The 24,704-nt window shown below is 40.3% G+C and overlaps 1 protein-coding gene across 2 annotated transcripts in view; it reads right to left on the bottom strand.

Annotated features, from left to right (window-relative positions):
- The window catches only part of TPP2 (tripeptidyl peptidase 2), a 48,730-nt gene that overhangs the window by 15,899 nt on the left and 8,127 nt on the right, over positions 1-24,704 (bottom strand). For both annotated transcript variants that reach the window (XM_063126123.1, XM_063126124.1), the window contains exons 3-21: positions 24,455-24,550; positions 23,575-23,679; positions 22,190-22,314; positions 19,947-20,110; positions 19,217-19,371; positions 17,857-17,933; positions 16,293-16,420; positions 14,024-14,123; positions 11,957-12,105; positions 11,698-11,813; positions 9,694-9,862; positions 9,349-9,506; positions 8,307-8,383; positions 7,359-7,465; positions 6,892-7,046; positions 5,559-5,675; positions 4,671-4,771; positions 3,239-3,335; positions 1,702-1,839 (exon numbers count right to left, since the gene is read on the bottom strand). In XM_063126123.1, coding sequence (XP_062982193.1) covers positions 1,702-1,839; positions 3,239-3,335; positions 4,671-4,771; positions 5,559-5,675; positions 6,892-7,046; positions 7,359-7,465; positions 8,307-8,383; positions 9,349-9,506; positions 9,694-9,862; positions 11,698-11,813; positions 11,957-12,105; positions 14,024-14,123; positions 16,293-16,420; positions 17,857-17,933; positions 19,217-19,371; positions 19,947-20,110; positions 22,190-22,314; positions 23,575-23,679; positions 24,455-24,550 — 2,334 coding nt within the window. The remainder of the gene's footprint in view (positions 1-1,701; positions 1,840-3,238; positions 3,336-4,670; positions 4,772-5,558; positions 5,676-6,891; positions 7,047-7,358; positions 7,466-8,306; positions 8,384-9,348; positions 9,507-9,693; positions 9,863-11,697; positions 11,814-11,956; positions 12,106-14,023; positions 14,124-16,292; positions 16,421-17,856; positions 17,934-19,216; positions 19,372-19,946; positions 20,111-22,189; positions 22,315-23,574; positions 23,680-24,454; positions 24,551-24,704) is intronic.

Genomic DNA, 24,704 nt, shown 5'->3' with positions numbered 1-24,704 from the left:
TTATTCTAATCATACAGTACACTCACTATCGTTCCATTTAAGAGTTTCAATAGGGACTGCAGTGAATAATTGTTTCTTCTCTTCCTACACTCACTATTTCAGCTCAATCAGTACATGGATTATATAGGTTGGATCCAGACTGTCTCTTCTGTGAATGGAAGGGACAAAGATCTAGCAGAAACACCTGCTGGGGGAAGGTGGTGAGTCAACCTTCGCCAATCACCCTTTCCCTCTGCAGTCCCCCATGCAACGCCTCCCAAACTCCTTCAGTCCTCAGTAGCAGCTTTTATAGGGGCAGAGACGGCTCCAGGGGAAGGAGGAATTAGTAAACATCTTCCCCTCCCAGCAGGAGCATCCCAGGATTCTGGACCCATGCCATCTTTGTTTGATGCACCAGATAACATATAAGTCAGGAATGGGCAACTTCAGGGGCCAGGGGTGATTTTTTGCACCTGAGGACACAGCCTGCCTACCCCAGCTGAACTCTGCAGGCGGCAGGAAAAAACAACTGGTTTTTTGGTGGCAAACTGTTAAATAAGGCTAAAACAGCCAAACCTTCCTTGTTTTCAAGCGAGATTTGGCCACTTCACACTTCCTTAGCAGTCTGCCAATTTGCTGCTGATTTTCAGTAGCCATGTTTTTGCCGCCACTTGTACATTTCAACAGCCACACCAGGAGGTCGTGAGGGCTGCATGCAGCCCGCATAGTGCCTACCCCTGGTTTAAGCCAACACTGGCACAACAGATTTTAACTATTGAAGTTTCACTGATTTGGGAAAAAAGCAATTGTTGTTGTTGTTGCTGGTCAAGGAAGATCTGCCACTAAGATCTGGAAGCTTTGCACCCTTGCCAACAGTTAATAGTCATGACAGATGTCCTGTGAACACCTTATAGTAGTTTTGATTATTCGTATGGGCATGCAACTTTCCTGTAACTGCAAGATAGCCCTGTTCATGATGCCAGCTAGCATTCTAACCTTCACCCTTTCCCAGTCAGAGACGTATTTTCTGGGCAATTATGATGCTTCTGAGCTTCCCCCAATGTCATAAGGTGCCCTAGTCCACCCATATCCTATACCTTAGGATATTGCTGTCTATATACTGGCAGAAGGGGCAATAAGAGCTCCCCTGTTCAAACAGGCATACAATGCAAGATAGGTTAATGTTTCAAGGTACACTTCCAGCTCCTGTCATGGCACATTAGTATACCCCAGGCAGCACACTGCATTAAACGCATTAACTCAGTTTTAAGCCTATTCTCATCCCAGAAAATACTCATGCACAGGTACGAGTGATGGAGCTTAGCAAGAAGCACTTGCATATCTCTATACCAGCAGAAATAATGGAGGCTCCACTTGGTAAAAAGAAATAACACCCGGAGAACATTATATCTAAGATTATATCATTGTAACAGATTTAACTGCTGCTGAGTTTCTGGAGCCAAGCTGCCTGTCCAAGAATGCACTTTTATTTACCTGAACCACAGTAAAATTACCGTCCATGATACTATTTATATATGCACTTGTACAAAAGAGATAAGAGAAAATATGAAAGTTTTCAGAGCTTTCAACACAAGTAGAATTGTGTTGTTTTGCATTTTCTCATGTTGGTTTGAGAATACACATACCAAAGACTGCAGGCTAAGCAGAGGAAGATTATGAAAATGGTAATGGAAGCGGCGTTTTACAGACATCCTTACATACCTGGTGAGGATAGGCATCCCCTGACCCCATCTGTTTTTTATTCTGATCGAAGATAATCCACAACTGGCTGTCAAATTCTGATTCATACAAGAGTTCACAGAGCAAGGGACAACTCGGAGTTACTTCTCCACTCTTAGGCTGAAAAAAAGTCAAAGTGTATTACGCACATTCAATAATCAAAATGTGTTTTTATACAGATAATTTAGAATTCAGTCTGTATTTTGACACACTGACTGGGTTCACACAACATGCTGACCCATGATGGTTTACTTTCTGGAACAACCCATGATGGGTTAAGCATGTTTTCTCTGAGAGGTCCCCCCACCCGATTGGGTCCCCCCACCCACCCAATAAGCCACCCTGGGAACCTATGGTCTGCAGTAAGGGCTACTTTACCCAAGTTGGGTTAGTGTGTTGTCTGTCACACCAGTGTGGGTAATGGAGATCACCTACAGAGCTGCTTGGCAAGAGCGGGCAAAAACGTTCCTCCTCCTCTGCTCCTCTGAAGCCAAAAGACTGTGTTACCCCAGCACAGTGCACCTTGCGACGATCGGGTGAGTGGTGGGCATCTCCCTGCCCGTGATTTTCACAAGGAGTACTTTGAAAATTTAATGGAAGTCTATGGTCAATCAGCTCCACAGATTTCAGTTAGATTTTCAAAGTACTCCTTGTGAAAATCAGGCGAGGACTTATGGCAGGGGAAGAGGGGTAATTCCCTCCCTAGCCAATTTGGGGGGGCACCTTTTTTCAATATCCCCAACCTGATTTTTTTTTGCACAAAATGGGAATGGGGAAATAAAAAAAAACGGAGAACCAACTGTGATAGCGACCAAAGCCAGGAAAGTAGGATGATCATATGAAAAGGAGAACAGGGCTCCTGTATCTTTAACAGTTGTTTAGAAAAGGGGATTTCAGCGGGTGCCATTTGTATGCATGCAGCAGCTGGTGAAATTCCCTCTTCATCACAACATTTGAAGCTGCAGGAGCCCTGCCGCCCTCTTTTGTATCTGGTCAAGAGGGCAAGGCTCCTGCAGCTTTAACTGTTGTGACGAAGAGGGAATTTCACCAGCTGCTGCATGCATACAAATGACATCTGCTGAAATTCTCTTTTCTATTCAACTGTTAAAGATACAGGGGCCCTGTCCTCCTTTTCATATGATTACCCTATGGGAAGGGGGACATGGCGGCAGCCTGCCACCAGGTCCCCTGGGATGCAGGGTCAAGAATTGGAAGGGGGATGATGAGGCAAACAACCCATCCCCCGTGGGTTTTTGTCTTATCTTTTGGTGGGTCTGCTAAACACGCAAGGTGGGCTGTTCACAAAACAACTCACCCTGCGCGGCTAGCCACCCACCATGGCATGTGAACCCAGCCATAGTGACACTTTAATTCCAAGTACTATTTCCCTATCAGTGGATTAAGTTCAGAATTTTGACTGGTGTTAGCTGATAAACATTAACTACCAGCCATACCTAGGTATGTGAACTTTATGGGACATTATTTCTTCGGGAAATTCAGTTTAACAATTTAAACTTACTTGATGAAAGTTGTATGTCAAAATCATCTCATATAATTGTCGATTATTTGGCAAAACATCTCGGGATCCCAATGGCTTTATTTTAGCACTCAATGGTCTGTAATTTAGTGATATAATGGTAAGCATTAGGAGATAATTCAGGTTGCAATTTTAACATAAACTTCAAGAAAAAAATACTTTTCCGTGGGGGGGGGGGGAGGAATCTATACAATGTAGTGACCAAAAATAACATAAGACATAATAAAGTTATAGTTCAATGATCTAAAATTGCCATCAGACAGCACGATAAAAAAAATTATATATTTTCAAAGCCGCAAGATATAAAACCTAAACTGAAAGGTATTTAAAAGATGCTTAAAAATGAACAATAAGGGAGACTGGCAGACCTCCAAAGGGAAGTTTTACTATGAAAAGGCAGAAACTCTATACTTGCCTATCTAACTTCACATGTTGACAGGACAATGAGCAGAGTCTAAGGACTTGATCTTTAATTGTCAAACGTACCTGCTCCCTGGGGGTAACCTGCTCCCAGAATGTTTGGTTTCAAAGACTAACACAAGCAATTTAACAAACAGGAAGGCAATGAAGTTGGAAATAAGTCCAGATAAATATAATTTAACCTTTGGGCATCAGTCCACCAACCACATTTTGGGCAACTGCAGTTTTCAAACAGTTTTTAAAAGCAACCCCATGTAGAAACATACTAAGATGTGTGCAGTAATTATTGCATCTGTTAAACTAGACAGTTGGCAAGGAGGTTCTCAATGGCAAATAAGTTGCCAGCTTCTGCTTTAATGTAAACCATGCACTGAGGCTGAACTTTTTAATGTATCCACTGTTGAATGTTCAAAATGAATTTCTTGTAGCAAATGGTGGTGTGTAAAATGCTTTTCAAATAAATAAAAAAATACTGCAAGTGCCAACAGGTACGTACTACATTTGCTGATTGCAATATTACTGCAGCATATATAAAAGATACATTTTCTTAAATAGCTACAAAAAAGATATTCATATATTAGGTCATGGCAACATTAATAATCTAAGAGCAAAGCTATAATTTCCAGTCATAAATTCTCTACAGACTATTTAGCTTAAGAAGGTGTGCTCCAAATTTTAGTTTAATTATACTATTGTTTAAAATTCCCACCATTTTAGCCTGATAGACTTCCAATTTAATTTGAGATCTCATAGTTATTACTTTATTGGCTTCTACTATCGCTAGTTTAAGACAAATAAAACATATATAGGAATCAACAACACACTTAAACATTTCCCTTTAGTTTTTAATTTTGTTAATGTCTAACCTGAAGAAGACTTGTGTAGTGGGAACACTGGTTGATCCTAACAGAGATATTAGTTTCACTGACCCTGTGAATTTTAACCTTGTCGACCAGCACACCTGCCTGGTTTTTATCTCAACTAATTACTGTACCTGAGTGTTTGAACCCAGCTTTTGAGATTTATACAAGGAGCAATATCTTCATATCTCAGTGTTGACTGAACATCAAAACGCACTATTCCTTCTGAACCATGCTAAAAAAGAAAAATGAGCATTACAATTTATTTCCTGTTGGATATTATAAATTTTAGGCAATGCAGGTGCAAACATGTACATGAAAATGCAGTTTAGATCGGTATTTGACAACTGAGTACACTTCATTAGGTACCAACTAGTTAGCAAGCTTGAGAAAGTCTAAAAGTGTCAAAATTATATATGCGTGCTTCTTTATATTTCAAGTGGGTGCGTAAGCAAACACCCAATTAGTATACAATACACTACACATTCATAAATACTACATTTCCTCTGAAGTCACAGCTTCAGAACAGGTCTTCAGGTTTTGTCTCCAAAATAAGGTTAAGGAAAAGAAAAGCCATTTATCTTCCATTATGAATAAAAGCTGATAGTGATGAACATGTTTTGCCTAGAAAAAAGATTAAGATCACAGTCTACACATTTAATCCATGTCAGCTAGAGGAAAACATATGTTGAGAAAAGTACCTAATTGCCAGTTCGGTATGTCAATGAAACCAGCTTCCTCACTGAAAGTATAGAACCTCCTTCATTGCAGGTCTTCAAGTCCTGCTTAGATAAGCCATTTGACTAAGCTGCTTAAGGCAATAGGTACACTGTACCAAACCAGGATTTTGGACTTGAGAGCATCTTGGTTCCCTCAATGGTTCAGATTCTATAGAATGCCTACATCAACTACAGAACTGATTGTTAGAAAGCCATAGTTCTCCAACTTATTTTTTTTTCTATCCGTTTAAAGAACCACAACATGGATCCAAACAAAATAAGACAACATTGAAGGATACTCACAATGTTTAACTGAGAAGCAGTGCAAACTACGCCATGGAATGAAATAGTGTAGTCAACGCTGACATCACTGAGGCTTGCCCACCAACGAGCAATGCAGAATTCAACGGTTCTTCCACCCTTTGTTGTGTGGGAGAAAAGGATTTAGATGTACACACTGGCTTTCACTCTCCATCAAGTCCCCCCAAAGTCTTGCTTTTTACTGTGTTATCTGTACAGCACCATGTACATTGATGGTGCTATATAAATAAATAAATAAATAAATAAATAAATAAATAATAATAATAAAGAAATTCAGACAAATGACTAAAATGGCAAACACATCACTGACAGTATTGCATAATATCCTTGAACTATTAACCCAGGTCTGTGTGTTTTATAAAGCATGTGCACTGCCTTTCTGATTAAGAATGGGAATACTATAAAAAGCGCTATGAAAATACTGGGAAGGCAAACACTTAAGTGCTATATAATGGAGATCGATGGCACGACAGTATTTTGAAACAAAGGCTAATTTTTCATTCAAATAGTTACGAAGCTAATTACCACGCTGAACCATGACACAAACTAAAATGATCTAAAAAAGGTACCTTGCACTAAACCAGCTGTTTCGACAAGGTAAGCTTTCAAGTTATACAATACTGAAGAAGTGTTATATGAAGTTTAAGCTTTTTAGCTTATTGAACTTTCTGCATCATAGCAGAGTTCAAAGGAGGCTTTCATGGTATGTCTAAATATCTTATACTTCAAGATTTCTTTAGTTTCAATAGAGCTATTCATTACACTATACATAGAAGCAATCCATGTATTTCCCATCCCCTCAACTCCTCATTCTATAGTCTCTACACAATGCAGAGAGAAAAAACCACATCCCTTATCCCACAGTCTGCACAATCAATCCTGGGATACATTGCAGATTTATGGAGAGCCAATGCTTAAATAAGCCCAACATAATTAATGTGCAATATTCTAAAAACCTGCAAGAATGTTATTTTATGTTTTAACACTAAAGCAACTATTTTATGCTTCAGAAAGTCTGAGGTCTCTGCATTAGTAAAGTATACCACGTTTTTTAAAAAGAGCTGATACTGCCTTACAGGCTTTTGTTGGGCCTTCACAATCAACCTGTATGGCAGGCCCTAATTATTATTCACATTATTCAAATGGGAAACTAAGGTAAACGGAAGAATGATCCCCTAACTATGTAGAGATTTGAATAAAGATGCTCCATGCCCAAATCCACGTAATATTCTGGAAATCATACTTGGTTTCACCAGTATCTCACTTTTAAAGCACTGTATATGGCTGCACTTAGATCTTTCGATTTTGGACTTACTAAGACAGGAAATGCTTCAGTAACCGATCCTTTTTCCGGTATTGAAGAGAATTTGTAGAACTCGTGACTTCGGTATGCTTTTTGCTTTACTAGTTGAACCGCATGGAGAACAAACTTGGCAGTTACATCAGATGATGATGAACATACTGTTACTTCTAGATAAGAGAAAAAGGCACCACTTTAGTATTAGTACTATACAGGCCTGTGGCTCACTTCTCGGAAGCCAGCATACATCAGAAGAATTAAAAATACTGCCAAGTCTGCTTTAGCAAGTTTAATCCCTTGATAATGGGTGTACTGATACAGACACTGAATTAATGAACGTTACCTTTAATCCAGACACTCAGTGAAACATAAATATAGAAAACACCACAGAGATCTTAAACTGTACAAGAACTACTCCCCAATAAACATTTATTAGTTTCCCTAGTAAAGTTCCCACAGATTTGCTAGTTTGTTTGCCTTACCAGCCCATGTTGCTCCAGAAGGAACTTCAATGAAGTGTCTTTGGACTTGACCAGGTTTAAAATGAACATCAGTAAATTTGAGGTCATAGTGTGAAGCTTCATCTGTCCTGTGAACAGAAACACAATTGTTTTAGAAAGTGCAGAATACGCACTTATGGAAATACAGACATTCACACACACCTTTTAGGTTTGAACATGCATGTTATTTTAAAGATGTCCAAACCCAGCGATTAACATAACTCACAACTGAATTTGAGGGGGTAGAGGAGCTCAAATTACAATTACACCAGCTAACTGGAGGCACATACTAATGCTTACAGATACACCTTGACTAAAAATCATAATGTACATTAATCGGACTGTCAATAATGTTGGCTTTTGACACCTTCCTAAAGAAACAAGTCCTGACACTTTTTTTTTTTGAAGCACTGGCCTCTCCACAGAATAAATATGCCCATAGTATTACTTATGCATAACTCAAAGGATTTTCCCTTATCTTATGGCTACTGAATATCAGATGCTGGAGGCATATAATGGAGACCCTGAATCTGTATGAGATTCCCAGAAATGTCTGGTTGTCCGCTGTTGGAAACAAGATACTGGAGTAGATTGACTTTCAGTCTGTTCCAGCAAAAGGCTCCAGTTTTGTATTAATTTGTATGGAATTTTCTTACTGTGAGGTGAACTAGATGTGAAAATGAGGCAGAATTTTTAGCAATCTCATCTCTCAGTGGGTTTTCTACCTGTTGACCACACCGGTTCTCACTCTTGTAGCGCAACTGTTGCAATATATAAAAAGGTGGGAGGGGTTTGATTCTGCCTACTGTTAGTGTTGGGGCTTTACACAGATAAGTAGTTAGAAGCCAGATTTCGCCAAGAAAATTCGGTAGAAAAAAATTGCAAAGCATTGTAAGGAATAAAAATTCATTTATTTAAAAATAAATTTACCTTGCTGGTATAACAACAGTTAATGGAACTCTAAACAAAGGACCTGCGTTCGGCATTGATATTTCATAACCACACACCTAAAAAATGGAACGCAATAAAATTAGTCACCCTGTTTAAAAACAGATTTCAGCCTTTTACAGATAAGCTGTCGCATGTTCATTAGTTATACAGCAGTCAAAATATAAAAGTATTGGAAAATACACCTGAAATCCATGATCACCCTTAATTTTTGAACAAATACATATGGTATTTTACAGACAACCCAAAGCTTGTTAGTTCAATCTTATTCAGAATGACCTGGTTTGCACATCATGCTAACCCATGGTTTATCCCCCTACCCAGGATTTGCCTGGCAGATGATCGAACAAACCAAGGTTTGTCTTCTCAATCGCTAGATTGCTTGTTTTCCTCCTCCTTCACCATGCATACCAAATACCTTTGCAATACTATAGTACTGCTATGTAGCACGGCTGGGATTCTTTTTACACTCTTGCCCACCACCTCTGTAGTCTGGAAGAAGTATCCTTGTACAGCCCACAGTTCTGGGGTGACACATTACCAGCCCTGTTTGAAACAACCCAGAGTTCCCAACCCAACAAACCGTGGATTCTCTTTCTGGGTTGTTCATTGTTAACAGATCATGCTTTGTTAATGCAGCTGGGTTCACACAACACAATAACCCAGAATTTAACAATCCATACTATGGGTTAGCATTATGTGAGAACTTAGCCAATGCTTCTTTAAGACTTCTTCTTAAATCTTTCCCCTCAATCTCATTTGTGGAAAGCTGAAGGAATCAGCTCTTTTCAGCCATACCTCCACACACAAACCTCTGAAGCAGTTCAAGTTATAGACAGATAACAGGCACTGTTGTACCTCCAGATGTAAGTGTGAGCAGTGTGGGGAGGACACTGCTCCATCAATGACCGTAACAGCTGTCAGTCCTATCTAAAATGCCTAGATAACTTTAAGGAAGATGGGGATGAAGTCTACACTGGCGAAAACTTTACTTCACAAGACTAAAGAGGCCAGAAGACCATACCTCTGTATAGTGAACTCCTTCTCGTAAGCCACGTGGGTCCACACGAACATTAATATGTCTACATTGATTCATGAGCTCCAGATGAGTAGGGCACTGGACCCAGGACGCACTTGAAGTTAGAGCTAAATGAAGCTGGAGGGATATCCTGTCATTATTTTCTGAAACAAGGAAGTGCAAATTTAGGATTTTAATCCATCAGTTCAAATCCTTAAGACTGTTTTAAATGGAAGGGAAAAATTAAATGTTCCTTTAAATTCCGTATTACAGTTTTCTGGTGTTTTATGACCCATACCTTCTCATTGTATACCCCAGAAGATATTTAATACAAGCAAGCTCCTTTCCTACCTGTATTTTCAGGAAAGAATGGTTCTATGCCAACACCATGGTCAGAAGGCGCAGCTAGCTGGACAGGATCCCTGAGGTAAATTCCACGGTTGTTGCCAACAGTAACGGTGAAACCTATGCTGTTAGCAAAGGATGAATTCTGAATGAGGTAGTCATAGGCTTTATCAACCTATTGAAGAAAAGAAATAAAATGGAATTAACTCTAAACATGGACGCAAGAGTCCAACGAAGATTCCCTTCATTATAACCTTTATTCCCATGCCTGCACAGAAGTGGCAGTAGTTCCAAGGCCTCTTCCAAATTGGCAGAAAAGCATCAAACATCTGGAAATATTACAAAATGTCCCTATTTGAGCAAAACATCCCTATGGTAACAGAAACAGAGTATTTAATTTGGGTATTTTGAAGTTTTCAATCCCAGTCCTTCTTATGCTATTTTCAGCAGTGGTTTAAAGCATATAATATATCATAACTGCTGGCGAGTACATCTTACAGATACCACATAACACTGGTCTTAAAGGAACTGCAGTGGCTGCCTATACGCTTCCGGTCGGAATTCAAAGTGTTGGTAATGACATTTAAAGCCCTAAACGGCTTGGGACCTTGATAGTTGAGGGAGCGCCTCTCTTTATATACCTGCTCGAGACTTGAGATCTGTGGGAGGAGCCCTTCTCCACATCCCATCAATGCAACATATATGCTTTGATGGGACAAGGGAAAGGGCTTTCTCTGTTGTGGCACCCAGACTGTGGAATGCCTTCCCCTTGGAGGCCCGACGCCGCCAACACTGATTTCATTTCGACGCCAAATAAAAACATGGCTTTTTAATAAAGCCTTTGATGATTAAATTCACTAAGATGGCACGTTGTTTTAACTGTTTTAACTGCTTTAAAATTATATATTCTTTTAACTTGGTTCATGGTTTAATTTTTTAACTGTGCATATTTATTGTTTTATACTGTATGCTTTTATCTGTACGCCGCCCTGAGATCTTAATGATACAGGGTGGGATACAAATGTTTTAAATAAATAAATAACCTACTCTATGCAAGAAAAACCATCTAACAATTCAATTGCAAGGTAAACGTTTCCTGCAAACTCAGATTCACTGGGAGCAACCCTGCCATTGTAAGGCCACCATGCAGGTACCATGTCCAAGCCTTTCCCCACTGCTGCAACTCTGTGATGAACTCTCGCTTCCTCCAAAGGAAAACCATTTGGCAGTTCACTACAGCGTTTTATAAGGGGGTGAGAACATTCCCTTGCCGAAGGACTTTCACTGATTATACAAGTACTACAGGGGATGTTTTAACTGGACTGATCTTATGTTTTGATACCTTTTTGCTGATTCTTTCAGATCCAGTTAAGAGTTGTAATTGTTTTATTTCATTAGCTTTTTAATGCATTCTGCTTTAAAAACAGGGTATAAATATAAAAACAATAAAACTTCATGGCGTCAGAAAGAAGTCCAGGGTTTCTGTGCTACCTATGCTGAGTAGTGTAAGAAATGTAGTAAAACTATAAAGTTTTAATCTGTTTTAAGTGTTTTATTCTTTTTTATTTTCATTTTATCTTATACACCACTCCGAAATTTTCAATAGGGAGCGGTATATAAAGATTGTAAATAAATAAATAAAAGTCCCAAACTAGCCTGACAAATAGTGCAGTTTCATGCATATCACTCAGACATCCCACTGTGTTCATTCAGATTTATTCCCATTTAAGCATGCATAGGACTGCAGCCCAAATAAGTGTTATAAACAGTGCATCAAAAGAACACTGAAAATAGCAACAAAGAAACTTGGATCATGGGGAGCTACCTACTCCCAATGAGATAAAAGAAATCATATAACACTCAAACCACTAAAGCGTATATCAGGCACCTTTTCTTGCCTTGAGCAATTTGAATCAAGCAATTGTGGGTTTGGGGACAAAATGCTGGAGAAGAATAACAGATTGATGACAATAATTGAATTTGTTTCTTTGAGTATCAGCATAAATTTACCTGAATAACACCATGTCCTTGAGCAAATACTTGTATGTTTTCCAACTTCGCTGCAGTATTTTCTAAGGCTCTCCGCACTGAATGAACAGTGTAACGTACATCATTAGCTTTGAGTCCTGTAACAGAAAACGAATGGGGGAAGTCATTGATAGAAATCAGAAAAAATGTTCCTCGCTAATGAATCTGTATTGTTGATTTTACATATGAGTTTTGACCCCAAATAAACTTATTTTAAAGGAAGGGTGCTGCTCAATATTACCTGACAGCACTAAAGCAATGCCACCACATGCATTAGGTGAAGACATTGATGTGCCATTCATGAGCTGTGTGCCTCGTAAGGTCCAATTAGGAACAGAAGCAATAGCACCTCCAGGTGCACTGATACTCACTCCCAGTGCTCCATCAGTACTGAAATTAATATAGAAATATGGTTAGTATAGTAACAATTCATCTCTTACCTCCTAAGCCAGTGGTTCTCAACCTTCCTAATGCCGCGACCCTTTAATACAGTTCCTCATGTTGTGGTGACCCCCAACCATAAAATTATTTTCATTGCTACTTCATAACTGTCATTTTGCTACTGTTATGAATTGTAATGTAAATATCTGATATGCAGGATGTATTTTCATTGTTACAAATTGAACATAATTAAAGCATAGTGATTAATCACAAAAACAATATGTAATTATATATTGTGAAATATTTATTTCTAATTACAAATAAATGAAATTTTGTCTTGAAGCATGGTGCAGCATGGGTAACACTCTTAATGGAGACGGATAGAGAAGCGGTGTCTCGGTTCCTAAGACCATCGGAAATATGTTTTCCGATGGTCTTAGGCGACCCCTGTGAAAGGGTCATTCGACCCCCAAAGGGGTCGCGACCCACAGGTTGAGAACCGCTGTCCTAAGCTATTCAATTATTTCTTTTCTAGCGCCATGAAGAAAAGTTGACCTTAAGTTAACCTGTGGTTTCTACATATATGAAACTTAATCCATCTCTAATGGTTAGCATATCTCACCAATTCATACTGATCATCAACCACCAAATGGTAACAGTGTGCACATAACCACGTGATAAGCTAGTCATCTATCCTGCTCTGCCAAAAGTAGGGAAAAAATATTACTTGCCTCCTGAGATTTTTGATCAGGTGCACAAGTGTGGAAGAAGAACTGCTTTCCACTTATAGGATGTTGTGCACCAGTGGCTTATCACAGCGGCACATATGGAGCTACCATTGGTCCATCAAGGCCAACGCCATCTCCTCTAGCAGAGGTCTTCCCTAGCTCTGGTTTAATGAGAACCTTTAACTGGCGGTCCTAAATCCATGACATTATGCGTTTGCTATGGGCCTCCGACTTGGCAGGAGGAAATGACATACCAAGTCGTTGCTTGGTTACCATAGTAAGTTACCACTTGGTAACTGGTTGTTTGTGTTTAACCCCTGCCAGAAGTATTTTTCAATTGTCTCTCATCACATTGTTCTGTGGATTTCTGCATTGAGCAGGGGGTTGGACTCGATGGCCTTATAGGCCCCTTCCAACTCTACTATTCTATGATTCCCTCCCCTAAAGTATTTTCTTTTCTCAAGCACTTTGCTGTAAAGCTAACCAGAAACTGTTCTTTTTTGCTTACTAGTCCCTTAACAAAATAACTGAAATTTAAGGGGTGGGTGGGAGCCCAATCTTGCCACTGCCAAATAAATTACATGATTAATTTGGGCCCTGTTATTTATTCTGCTCATGAATCTGACCATTTCTCATTTTTCTAATCTGAAATTCATTTTTGTCCCACTTCCATATCTTGCCCTTATTTAAAAAACAAAAACAAAAACAAACTTCACATGAAAACTTGTATGTATTCTTGTGGGCCTCTCCCCGAATATATGCATTTTAGTCCTAATATATGTCATGTCCCCATACATTTGGTATATTTTCACTAATATAAACTTTTTGTAAACCCTCGCCTAATATCTTCATTTTTTAATTTAGAGAACTGCATTAGAAAATCCAGAGAAGTGCAAATGCTGAAGGATAACTGCATTTCAGTTTGCACACTCATTGGTTCATGGAGTGTGAATGAGATAGTTCCACATTACAATGCAAACCAAATAATTTGCTCCTCTTTCCCAACATTTATTTTTTATTAAGGTAAATGTGAATCTTCAGGACTACTACAGGAATATGTTCGTTATCAAATCTTAAGTTCCCGCAATGAGAAAAGGTTTTCTAAGCTGCATTTCCCCTTTATTTTCTAAAAGGTTAAATGGATAATACAAACAACTTGATACAACTCATACAAGCTCATGAACCAACTCATCACTTACCTAGGCCCACGAGATGACCAAGTGTACTGATTTGCAGGTAGTTTCTCTCGCAATGAGTACTCAGCAACCATCATATCAGGTGATACATAAGCACCAACACCTGTAAAATTGTTTGGCACAAAATTGAGCTGTTGTCTGCTACAGCTAGTTCTCAAAGTTCTACTTAACGATTTAAGTCAGCTATGGTTATGATTGAGAGGTTTCAACAGTTCTGATTGGAGGGGTGGGCAATTTGGTGCCCTATAGATATTTTGGACTACAATTCCTAGCAGCCGCAGCCAGCAGGGCCAATAATCAGGAATTATGGAAGTTTTAATCCAAGACATCTGAATAGTACTAGATTGCAAACCATCTCATTTTAAATGCAAGACATCAAATATAAATTGTTTTATTTCCTTATGCCTGAATATTAGAATCCTGAGAAAGTAAAGCGAACACACACAGCCGCAACACGACACTAAGAAGTACTGATCAATTAATGCCAATTTGACATAACCCCTTCTTGGGCTTCTCTTCAGTCTCGTGCAGACTGGAGGTGCACTAGATTGTTTTATCGGTCCTGAATCTCCCAAAATACTTCTTCGCACAGTGCAGAGTTAACTGCAGAATTAGCAACCACAAGATGGAGTAAGGGCTACCAATCTGGATGGCTTTAAAAAGGGATCAGGCAAATACACGGAGGGTAAAACTATCAATAGCTACTAATCATGATGGCTGTATATTATCAGCAGCATCAGAGGCAGTTTGCCCCTGTATACCAGCTACTGCAGACCACAAGCAGCAATGTGCTACCGCGCCTATGCCCTTCTTGAGGGCTTCCAGTAACCAGTTATCTAGTCTACTGATCTAGACTAGATAAGCCTTTGGTGACACAGGAATTTTACTTCCCAAGGAGACCAGCAAATTTCGTAGTACCAAGCTAAGTTATTCCTGTCATGCCGTGCCTTTAGCTTTTTATATCAGACGATTTTTAACATTTGGTCTGATATTACCAAATATCAGAACTGCCCAATGAGACAATTTAGAATCGCTACAAATTTATTTATTTATTGCATTTATATACTGCCACATAGGCGAAGCACTCTGGGCAGTTTACAAAAGTTAAAAACAGTAAACATTAAAAACAAATATACAAAGTTTAAAGACATAAAAAGCATAAAAACAACAGTATCCTTATAAAAATTAAAGTAACCATGCCGTTAAGTTTCCTAGCACCATTTGCGTTTCTCAACAAAATATGGATTCTAGCTATAATCTGTTATCCTGCTCCACAACTCAATCCAAGTCTGATGTATAACTGACAGTTCTGAGAATCTACTTGTTAGTTAAGGACTACTTGCAGAGCTATCCAATGCTTCCTGGGAAAGTATGCCGCCCTGAGATCTGTACGCCGCCCTGAGATCTTAATGATATAGGGCGGGATACAAATGTTTTAAATAAAAAATAAAAATAAAAATAAAAGAAGTGTCCCAGGGAACATAGGATCCTTTGGATTGTTCTCCCTTCCCCACTCCCCCATGAGGTTGTCTATGGCCTTGGGAGGGGAAACCCAAGATTGGGTTGTTCTCCCCTCCCCATTGCAGCTGCCGCAGAACGCACTGTGGCGCTGGGATCACAACAAAGACCTTGCCGAAGTCACAAAGTGGGTGGTTCCAGTGGGCAGGGATGGGAGAGGAGTGCCCAGGATTCGCAGCCCGTCTAGCTTTGTTTTAGGAAGGAATGAGAGGTGGAATTGCCTCCATGCAACGACCACTTTGCCTGGCTCTTGACAGCAAAGCATAGGAAGAAAAAGGATGCTGCCATCTCAGAGCGCTCAGTCGCTACCATAGGGTTGCACTCTTCATTACTCAGGGCCGATTAGACATTTGGCAGCAGACATGGGATACCCAATTCCATATTTATTCCTGATGTGTAAACTGTACTTCTGAGACTGGGAAACTCATATCGGGGTGAGGGAAGCTGGCATGGAGTAGTAGTTAAAAAGGAAAGGCAGTGAGTAGAAGAAGGGTTACAAGTCCCACTTTACTGGAAGCAAATACAGGATTGAGAATACATGCTTATCACTGAAGTCTATTTCCAGCCTCACTACAAATTATTATTATCATCATCATCATCATCTATATACCGCCCCATAGCCGAAGCTCTCTGGGTGGTTTACAAAGCTTAAAACACACATTAAAAACCGATATACAAAATTTAAAACCATAAAAACAGATTACATACAATATCCATTTAAAACAAATCTCTTTATTGAATTCAAAATACTTGCCAATCACACTGGATGTAGTTCCACCTGGGCATCCAACAGTGGACAGACAAGGACCATTGTTCCCAGCACTTGAAACATAGATTACGTTGTGTTTCCATACCGCTTCATTAATTACCTCACATATTCTCCTAGAAGAGATACAAGAAAGCACAAAGTGCTTCAGTGGTTCTTTCTAATTCTATTCCAGCCTCACCCATGAAATATACTGCTAGGCCTAACTTTAACGGCATCAAACCATTAAGGAACATAGCCCCCAACCCCATAATAATTGTTGAACAAGTTGTCCTGCTGACATAGGTGTTTCTCAAGCCAAAAGTCACTGATTAAAGTGGGAGCTGACCCAAAACAAAGACCATGAATCAGCTGGCAAGAAAATTTGCTACTGTCAAAAAGCAAGCGCAAATTAAATATTTGGTGTAATTCCTCCAGAAAGCATTTCAAGTTACAGGACAACTGGGTCTTTCAAGAGCCCTGTAGACCAGAATCCTTCAAGGTATTCCATTACATGATCATAGGCCAACCCTCCTGCAATTTTCTTCCAAGCTCTCTGTGGCTGGCTGATTCATCGGACTGGGAAACCCAGCGCATTTTCACCACCTCCCAATTTATTGTAATTCCTTCTTTATCTTGCTATCTCACAGTTATCCTAGGGACAATGGGTACAGTGGTTCCCAAACTTGGGTCTCCAGATATCATTGGACAGTAACTCCCATCATCCCCAGCCAGCATGGCTAGTGATCAGGGATGATGGAAATTGTAGTCCAACAATATCAAGACTACAATGGTAGCTATCAGATTGAATGGCTTTAATGGGGGAATTAGGCAGATTCATGGAGGGTAAGAATAAGGCTATCAATGGCTACCAGTCACAAAGGCTATATATTACTTTCAGTATTGGATGCAGATTAGATAGACCCTTGGTCTGATCAAGCAGGTCTCTTTTGATTTACAATGACAAACAAGTAAGCAAACCAACACATCAAGTTTAAATTTAATTGTTGAGTGAATTTAACATTTTTCCCCTTTTCAGACAAAAATATAGGTGGAATCCACTTGGCTGCTTGATTGTTTTCACTATGGTTCTCCATAATAACAAATTATATTTAATCTCTTTCCCATAATGGGAGAAAAAGCCTTGACAAGTATTGCTGTGTTTGTATGTGATTTGTACATAAAATAAAACTATTCCCCACTTCATAAAAATGAGATATTTTGACTTTGCCTTCAGCAAATTTCAGGTGGCAAGTCAATTTTTTATGTTTTCATGACAGAGGCTGGGAACCACTGTCCTGCATCCCCCCTCCCCATTCGGCCTTATTCCCTTCATATCCCCCTCCTGCAGCATCCTCTTCACCAAGCCTCCTCCTCCTCCTAATTAGCCCAACTTCTAGTCCTTGGAAATGGTACAGCCTAGTGGTCCAAGGCACAACAATCCTCCCTTGAAGAACGCACAGATCAAGAGACAGCCAAACAGCGAGTTGATAAAGTCAAAATCTTGGGTTGAAGAAGTTAGTCATCCCTAGCCTGGAACAAAGTCATGGTCATAAAAATGTAGTCTACTCACCCAGCATTTGGCCAGTGGGTTGCCTCTCCGTAACTGTAGTTGACAAGGTCACACTTATATTTTATTGTTTCTATCATCTGTTGAAGTTAAAGAGTTGAATACTCAGCAGTGCATAAAAGGCATTGTCTGCTTATACTGAACTCCTATATCGCTAACCAGCATTTTCCTCCCAAGGGTCAGAGGTTGCTTTTTAAAAGCAGATATGCCTATTATATTTGCTATTTCTTTTCTGGAACAATGTCTTTTGGCACCTTAAAGACAAACCCATTTTCTAGGTCAGCATGTGTTCAAGAACATCAGGCTCTAAAAGCCCCTTCAACGTTTTGGTTACACAGCTATTCATTCTTTAAGACAGGGATTGGCAACCGGTGATTGCTGGGCCGCACCTTTCCAAATCTCATTTTCTATGAACCTCATTCAAGGCCAGCCGGGAAGGAAGCTTGAAATCAGCACTGCCTTTTGTTTGGCGGGTGCCATTCTCTGGTTTCCCTCCCCCAGTGCTCTGCTGTTCTGGCATCATCCCAGCATCATTGCTCCCCACCCCACAGTCATCCTGGAGACTGCAGCAAAGAGCAGGCGCCTCTTGGGTGAGAAGGGGTGCCTTGTGAAGCACTGCCCAGGAAGTTGCTTCTGATCCATCAAACACAGTACAGCTTGGTATTTCACACATGGTGCTCTCTGGAACACAAGTGCTGCTGTTGCTGACCAGGTCATAAGTTACACTGGGGGGTGGAAGGAGTAGAAAGAGAGAAAAGGAGCAGGAAGCAGCAGCAGGAGGATGAGCTGGAAGAAAAGCCTAATGGCTGATTAGGCAACAGGAAAGCTCCCAGCCTCCCAGTCTTTCTTACCAGCTAGCTATCAACTAGGGGGCCAGATCCTCACTGGCCAAGGTGCACAGCTATGATGCCATGGCTGCTTTTAAATGAGTTTATGTAAGCCACCTTGATAGCCTTTTGGTCTGAAAAATTGACTGCACAAAATAAGCCAAATCAGAACCAAAATGCCAAATCCTCCTCAGCAGCTTGGGTGGAGAGGACTTGGCATTCTGGGTTCAAGGAGCTTGGCCATCCCTGCTTTCAAGGAAAAATGTTCATGACCTTTTACCCTTTGCCATTAGAGCTTCTGCTCAGAAGTATTTTTAGCTCATTGCTGTGTATATTCGTGCTAGTCACTTGACTGTTAACTCTGAAAGCAATCTAAGGAGTGCACTTGCTCACTTACAAGTGGTGTATTGAACTAATGTTGCCTTTGTGGGCAAAGGGAAGTTTAATGAACCAACAACCTGGGAGCATTTTACTTGCACTATCCCCTGGAAATATATATATTCACACATGAAAGGTATTTTATGGCCAATACTTACAGCTCTTATAAGGCCAGTGCCAGTTTCCATGGTGCTTAATCTTGTATCACCGATCTTGATTGCAAGAATTTGTGCCCCAGGGGCTATGCCATTTCGATCTGGTTCATCTGGAAAATATCCAGCAGCTATACTAGCAACATGTGTCCCATGTGCACCTGAAGGAATAAAAACAATCCATATCAAAAGAAAGGAACATATCACACTTATGAAGAGTAACTGCCCAGTCTGATCTATGGAACAACCCTAACAGCACCCTTTTAATACACCATGTCATTCTCACATAGAACATGACAACTGCATGATGAAAGGCATTCTTTACAGCTGTTCCACAAGTTCATTGTGTCTGGAGTACATGGATTTCCCTCCTCGGTTGCCGTTTTGGCTTGCTTCACATATATAGCCACATAAATGCTCACAATGAATCATGTGGCTACAGCTCCATATGATGAGACAACCTTGGCAGGGGTTCTCCATGCTGGACATATAACCACAGTAGTGCACCAAACCTCCCAGGGAATGCATTAGGGTGGTGAAAATATGCCTGAACTGTGAGCAGATCTACCCATGAATATGCCTTACGATTTATTGAACGGGTCTTTGTGGACAAGAGTTTAGACAATGGGGTTCTTTTTATATTTTATGTTTTCTAATTGCTTTAATGTTAACGTTCAGGATATGGCAAGGTAATAAGGAAAAGAACTTAAGAACTATTTCACAACATTAATTTTACCTCCACTTGTAACAATTGAGAGCAGGTTCCCTTCGTCATAAATATTGACGGAGTAATTCAACATCTCTGATGTACCAAAAGATGCATATTCTTGACCTTCTTTGTAGTTCCGTAGAACAGTGCAGTTAGAAAAGTCGCCAGCTTCACTTAAATCTATACAAGCTCTAAAGATAAAGAAAAGAACATATGCATCAATTATCAGTTTTCTGTTCTTAGAAGATGATTGTGTTGTTTTCAAATTTGATCTGAAATGGAAATTGATCTTCTGAAATCCAGTTACAGCAGTGGTTCCCAAAGCCTGATTATTAACATGATCCCACAGATGACAGTGTGAGGAACAAGACACAAAGCTGATTATGCAAATAAAAACTGATAGCTAAAGGTGCAAAAGGCTCCTTGCTCTGCCGTGCAACTTGATATCATCTGAGAGGGATATAAGTTGGTTTAATGCACATTTTTTTAAAAATGAGATTCATTACATTGAGATTCCATTTTTCTTCAGTTTATTTATTTAGTAAAAGATTTCTATCCCGCCTTATATCACAAGGATCTATACCACAAGGATATAGTCAATACACGGAGCTCCTAGGCAGTCTCTCATTCAGTCATTTGCCAGTCTCAGTCATGTTATACCTTCAGCCCTTAGCCCTGATCAAGGACGCAATCCTCTGCCTGTTTAGACAGAAAAAAGACCTACAACGCTCTGCATGCCCAAGACAGCACAGCCAGCTGCAGCATGCTGGGAGTTGTAGTTGTAGGTTTTTCCTGTCAAAACAGGCAGAGGATTGTGTCCTAAATGGCTTGTCAGGTTCCAACCCCTTGTTCTTCTCAGGACCTACCTGCATCTCCTCAAATTCCTAACGATGTGGCACTCCGGACACAAGATGCCCATAACCTCTCATTCAGAAATCACAAAACAGGGCAACAATAATTTCTCTGTATCAAACTGTATTTTGTTTACAATACAACGCTAAAAGACAACAATGCTCTGGTTACAGCATTAAAGAAATTAGTATTTTAATAAGCTCCTTGCATGGCAAACAAGAAACAAACCCAAAGAAAAAAAGAGGGATCTTTCCAAACACTCAAGGAAGTTCACAGGAATATTTCCAACAGACAAGTAAGATCAACATGTTACAATACTAGGTTAAAGCCTTCAGCCATAGATTTGGCTGGTAAGTCACATTCAATATGTGAACTCCAGACAGCTCCAGCCTCCCTCTCTGAGCTCCCTAGAGGAGAGGGAAAGATGGGAGTTGCTGTTTCTGACATATACAGCTCACTGTCCTGTCCTTCCTCAGTGGCAACAGTTGTCATCAATTTCCATAAATATAAAGAGTGCAGAAAGGACAAGCCATTCTAGTGGTATGTGTCAGAGCAATCTTGTGCCAACCCCACGTGCCTGTGACTGAGTTTGGACAACAAAACAACCCACACTCAAGGGCTGAGTATGTGTTGCGGTTGAACCAAGGGTTATTGTGTTGTCTGAACCCAGCTGCACTAACAAACTTTTTTTTTTAACCATGAACAACCCACAAAGAGAACCCATGGTTTGTTCTTGGATTGTGGATTGTTAATGGTTAACAAACCATGATTTGTTATCAGACTAGATTCAGATAACACCAGAACCCAAAAACATGGTCAACAATGACCTGTGGTTCAACAACAATCCAAACACAAGCCTTGAGCATGGGTTATCGTGCTATCTGAATCCAGCCTGTGTGCCCATCTGCCACCATCTCCCCATCTCCTCCTCTGGCTTGGGACAGGGGGAGAAGAGTATTTCCCTGTTCTGGTGCAAATTGCAGAGGAAGAGCAGGTTGCGGGTAGTGGTGGAGGATTCACTCAATTTGTGTGGGTGTCTAAAGGAAGTATACAATTTCCTCTCTACCTGGAAACCCTGTAAAAAAAAGGAAGGCCCGTTGCCCTCCTGGCTTCTCCATAACATGCAGTGGGAGGGAAGGCTACAATGCTCATCCTTTCACTTTGCTCCAAAGATCCATGGGAAGTGGGACTGTCTCAGGCACCCTGCAAGATCACAACCCTGCAAGCCACTTTCTCCATTCTCTTTCATTCAGGGGAGGCGGCCATGGTCAGTGTGACAGTCATACATGCACTTAGTTGCGAGGCTTTACAATCACAAGCTTGTTCTAGTATAGACGTGGAACTCCAGTTATACATTAATATTTTGCAAGCAAGAACTAAAAGGATGAACAGGTATTTTAAGGAAAGAAAAAAGGTACCTCCAGGTTTCACCGTCATGCCATACCAAGCAGTCATATACAGGGCCAGGATCATTATATTTTTTCTCAAAGGAATTCAGCAACTCCACTTGACTCTGAAGCTCTTCCTTCATTAGTTTGCTCTCCTGAAAAATGATCATTTTTTTAATGGAGTATGCTAAAATATTATTTATTATTTATTGCATTTCTATACCGGCCAACAGCCGAAGCTCCCAAGTATGCCCTGATCCAGCTAAGGAGATCCATGTACATATCACTCACTGCACTCAGAACTTAGAGCAAGAATTGGAAGTGCAACCAGACGAAAATGGGCTCTATTTGTACTGAATGGGATCCTCATTCCAATGTGCACCCCACACTCTGTGCAACTAGTTGTATGTTAACAGATTGTTTACACCTAACTACATCTGGATCATGACTATGTCATCAAACCCTGTTTGGCAGCCCCCTCCATGGCCCCCAGCATCTGCATTTAAAAAAAAGAGGAAAATATGCTATAAGAATGGGCTCTATGGTTCTTGCCACAGAACCCTTGTTCCTAGAGCATCTTGGAACATCCTAGGTAGTAGTGCTTGAAGATTCCTGTCTGCTTCTTAGAACATTCTGGAGATGCTCTAGGAACAGGGCTTCTATGGCCGAACCGTAGAACAGCGTTCCTAGAGTTTCAAGGTAAAGCTTTTCCATGCCTAAAAGAGAACAGCAAATCAGCCAGCATTTCCCATCTGAATCAGCAATTGATAAAGCGGTTCGAGTGGCTTTGGGGGGGGGGGGGGGGGAGGGAGCAGGTGCAATCTCTTCCATCCCCCAGCAACTCCCCCGCAACATTAACGTGCGTGAATTTGTGAGTGGTATGCACATACATGTTTGAGTTGTACAAGGTATGCATATGAGTGGTGTGTGCATATGTCCAGCCCCCACTATACTAACAAACAGCTGATGCAGCCCTCAGGGCTGAAAAGGTTGTGCACCCCTACTGTAGAGGAGTACAATGAGGCTGCTTTGCAGTCATGGGTCTCAGTCAAGATATAAAACAAATTGTGAATCAAATGCAATTTATTTATTAAAACATTTGTTTCCCACCCTATATCACTAGGCTCTCAGGGCGGTGTACAGATAAAATCATTTATGAACCACCTAGTACTGAACTATGATTCAGTTTACTTGATATGAAATGTCTTATATGCCAATTACATTCAGCGAACAGTAACATTCAGTGCATAGGTCGTCCCACATCTAAATTATAGGAAAAGTTACAAAAAAATTAAGCAATTATTTGGACTATAATAACAGACTCATTGAAATGTAGGTTCCCCGGCCCCGCCCCGTAATATATACTTTTAAAATATATATTTAAAAGTCATTTTGAGCTACTAATTAGTGCAAACCTGTGATGGAGAGTTGTGACTGGCTTCAAACTCATCTTGTTTCCTACAGGATTCTGCTAGCACCAACCTGTGAACAGGATCCCAAAGCTTTTCCTTGCGTTCTTTCTGCATTAGATGATAAAAACTGGTTTTAGATCAACATTCCCATACTCTCTAGCACAAACAAGACTCACACCACAGTAGTTTAAGCAGCATCCAATGTGATAGCAAAAGGGATGAAACTGTCCATCTCTTTCATGCGTGCCTTCATAAAAAAACACACCAAACCCTTCATCATTATCACTGTTTACTGATGCAACCAAGCATCAAGCCAAGGTGAATGGCGAAACTCCCAGAGTGCTCAGGATGCTAATGTAAGACTGTTTGGAAAGCCATGGCCTTCTCTAGTTCCTACTGATCCGGCAGAGTGGCGAAAGACAGTTCCTGGAATCAGTGAACAAATGGACTGCAGTGACACAAGGTTAGTTTCCATTTAACAAATCATGGTGTGGTACTATATGAATAATCCCTGCGCTCTTGCACACACCCTCCTCTTCCCTTCGCACACACTGCTTTATTGAGTTACATCTGCTTTCATGGAAACTATAGATCACAATTACATCTGAAACGGCCAACTATTGTTTGTGTAAGCCCGGAAAATCAGGATTCTTTTTGAAGGACAAGCACAAAACAGCTCGCTAGGTCAACTGTAATGGCAGATTACAAAAGGATTGTGCAATCACAGGATAGCAGGGAGTTTAAGAGACTGAGGCTCATTCCATGCTTGTTCACATGGCAGCAAACATGGTTTGGTGTAACATTGGAACAGAACCCACTTGTAAGCAACAAATGACAAAGTTAAGATGAGGTACTATGAAATGCAAATGCAAAGAGGTATTACCTGCATTCGCTCCTTAAGAGCTTTAGGATAGAAGTCATAACCATTTTTTAAGCCGATATGATACTTTCCTGAAGGATTGATCCAGTCTGTTGGGATCTGAAAAAATAAAGAAGTTAGAAATGGACATAGTTTTGTCTACTGAACAGCTCAATTAGTCATGGACAATTATTTATATTCACAGTCAAATCCTATGCATACATAGCGCGCAATGAAGCTCCACTATGTTCAATGGGGCATACCCATTATAAAT

The sequence above is a fragment of the Elgaria multicarinata genome, chromosome 5, assembly GCF_023053635.1.
Source record: "Elgaria multicarinata webbii isolate HBS135686 ecotype San Diego chromosome 5, rElgMul1.1.pri, whole genome shotgun sequence".
Taxonomy (NCBI): domain Eukaryota; kingdom Metazoa; phylum Chordata; class Lepidosauria; order Squamata; family Anguidae; genus Elgaria; species Elgaria multicarinata.
Note: the sequence above shows the minus strand (reverse complement) of the source record. Positions and strands in the feature narration are given on the sequence as shown.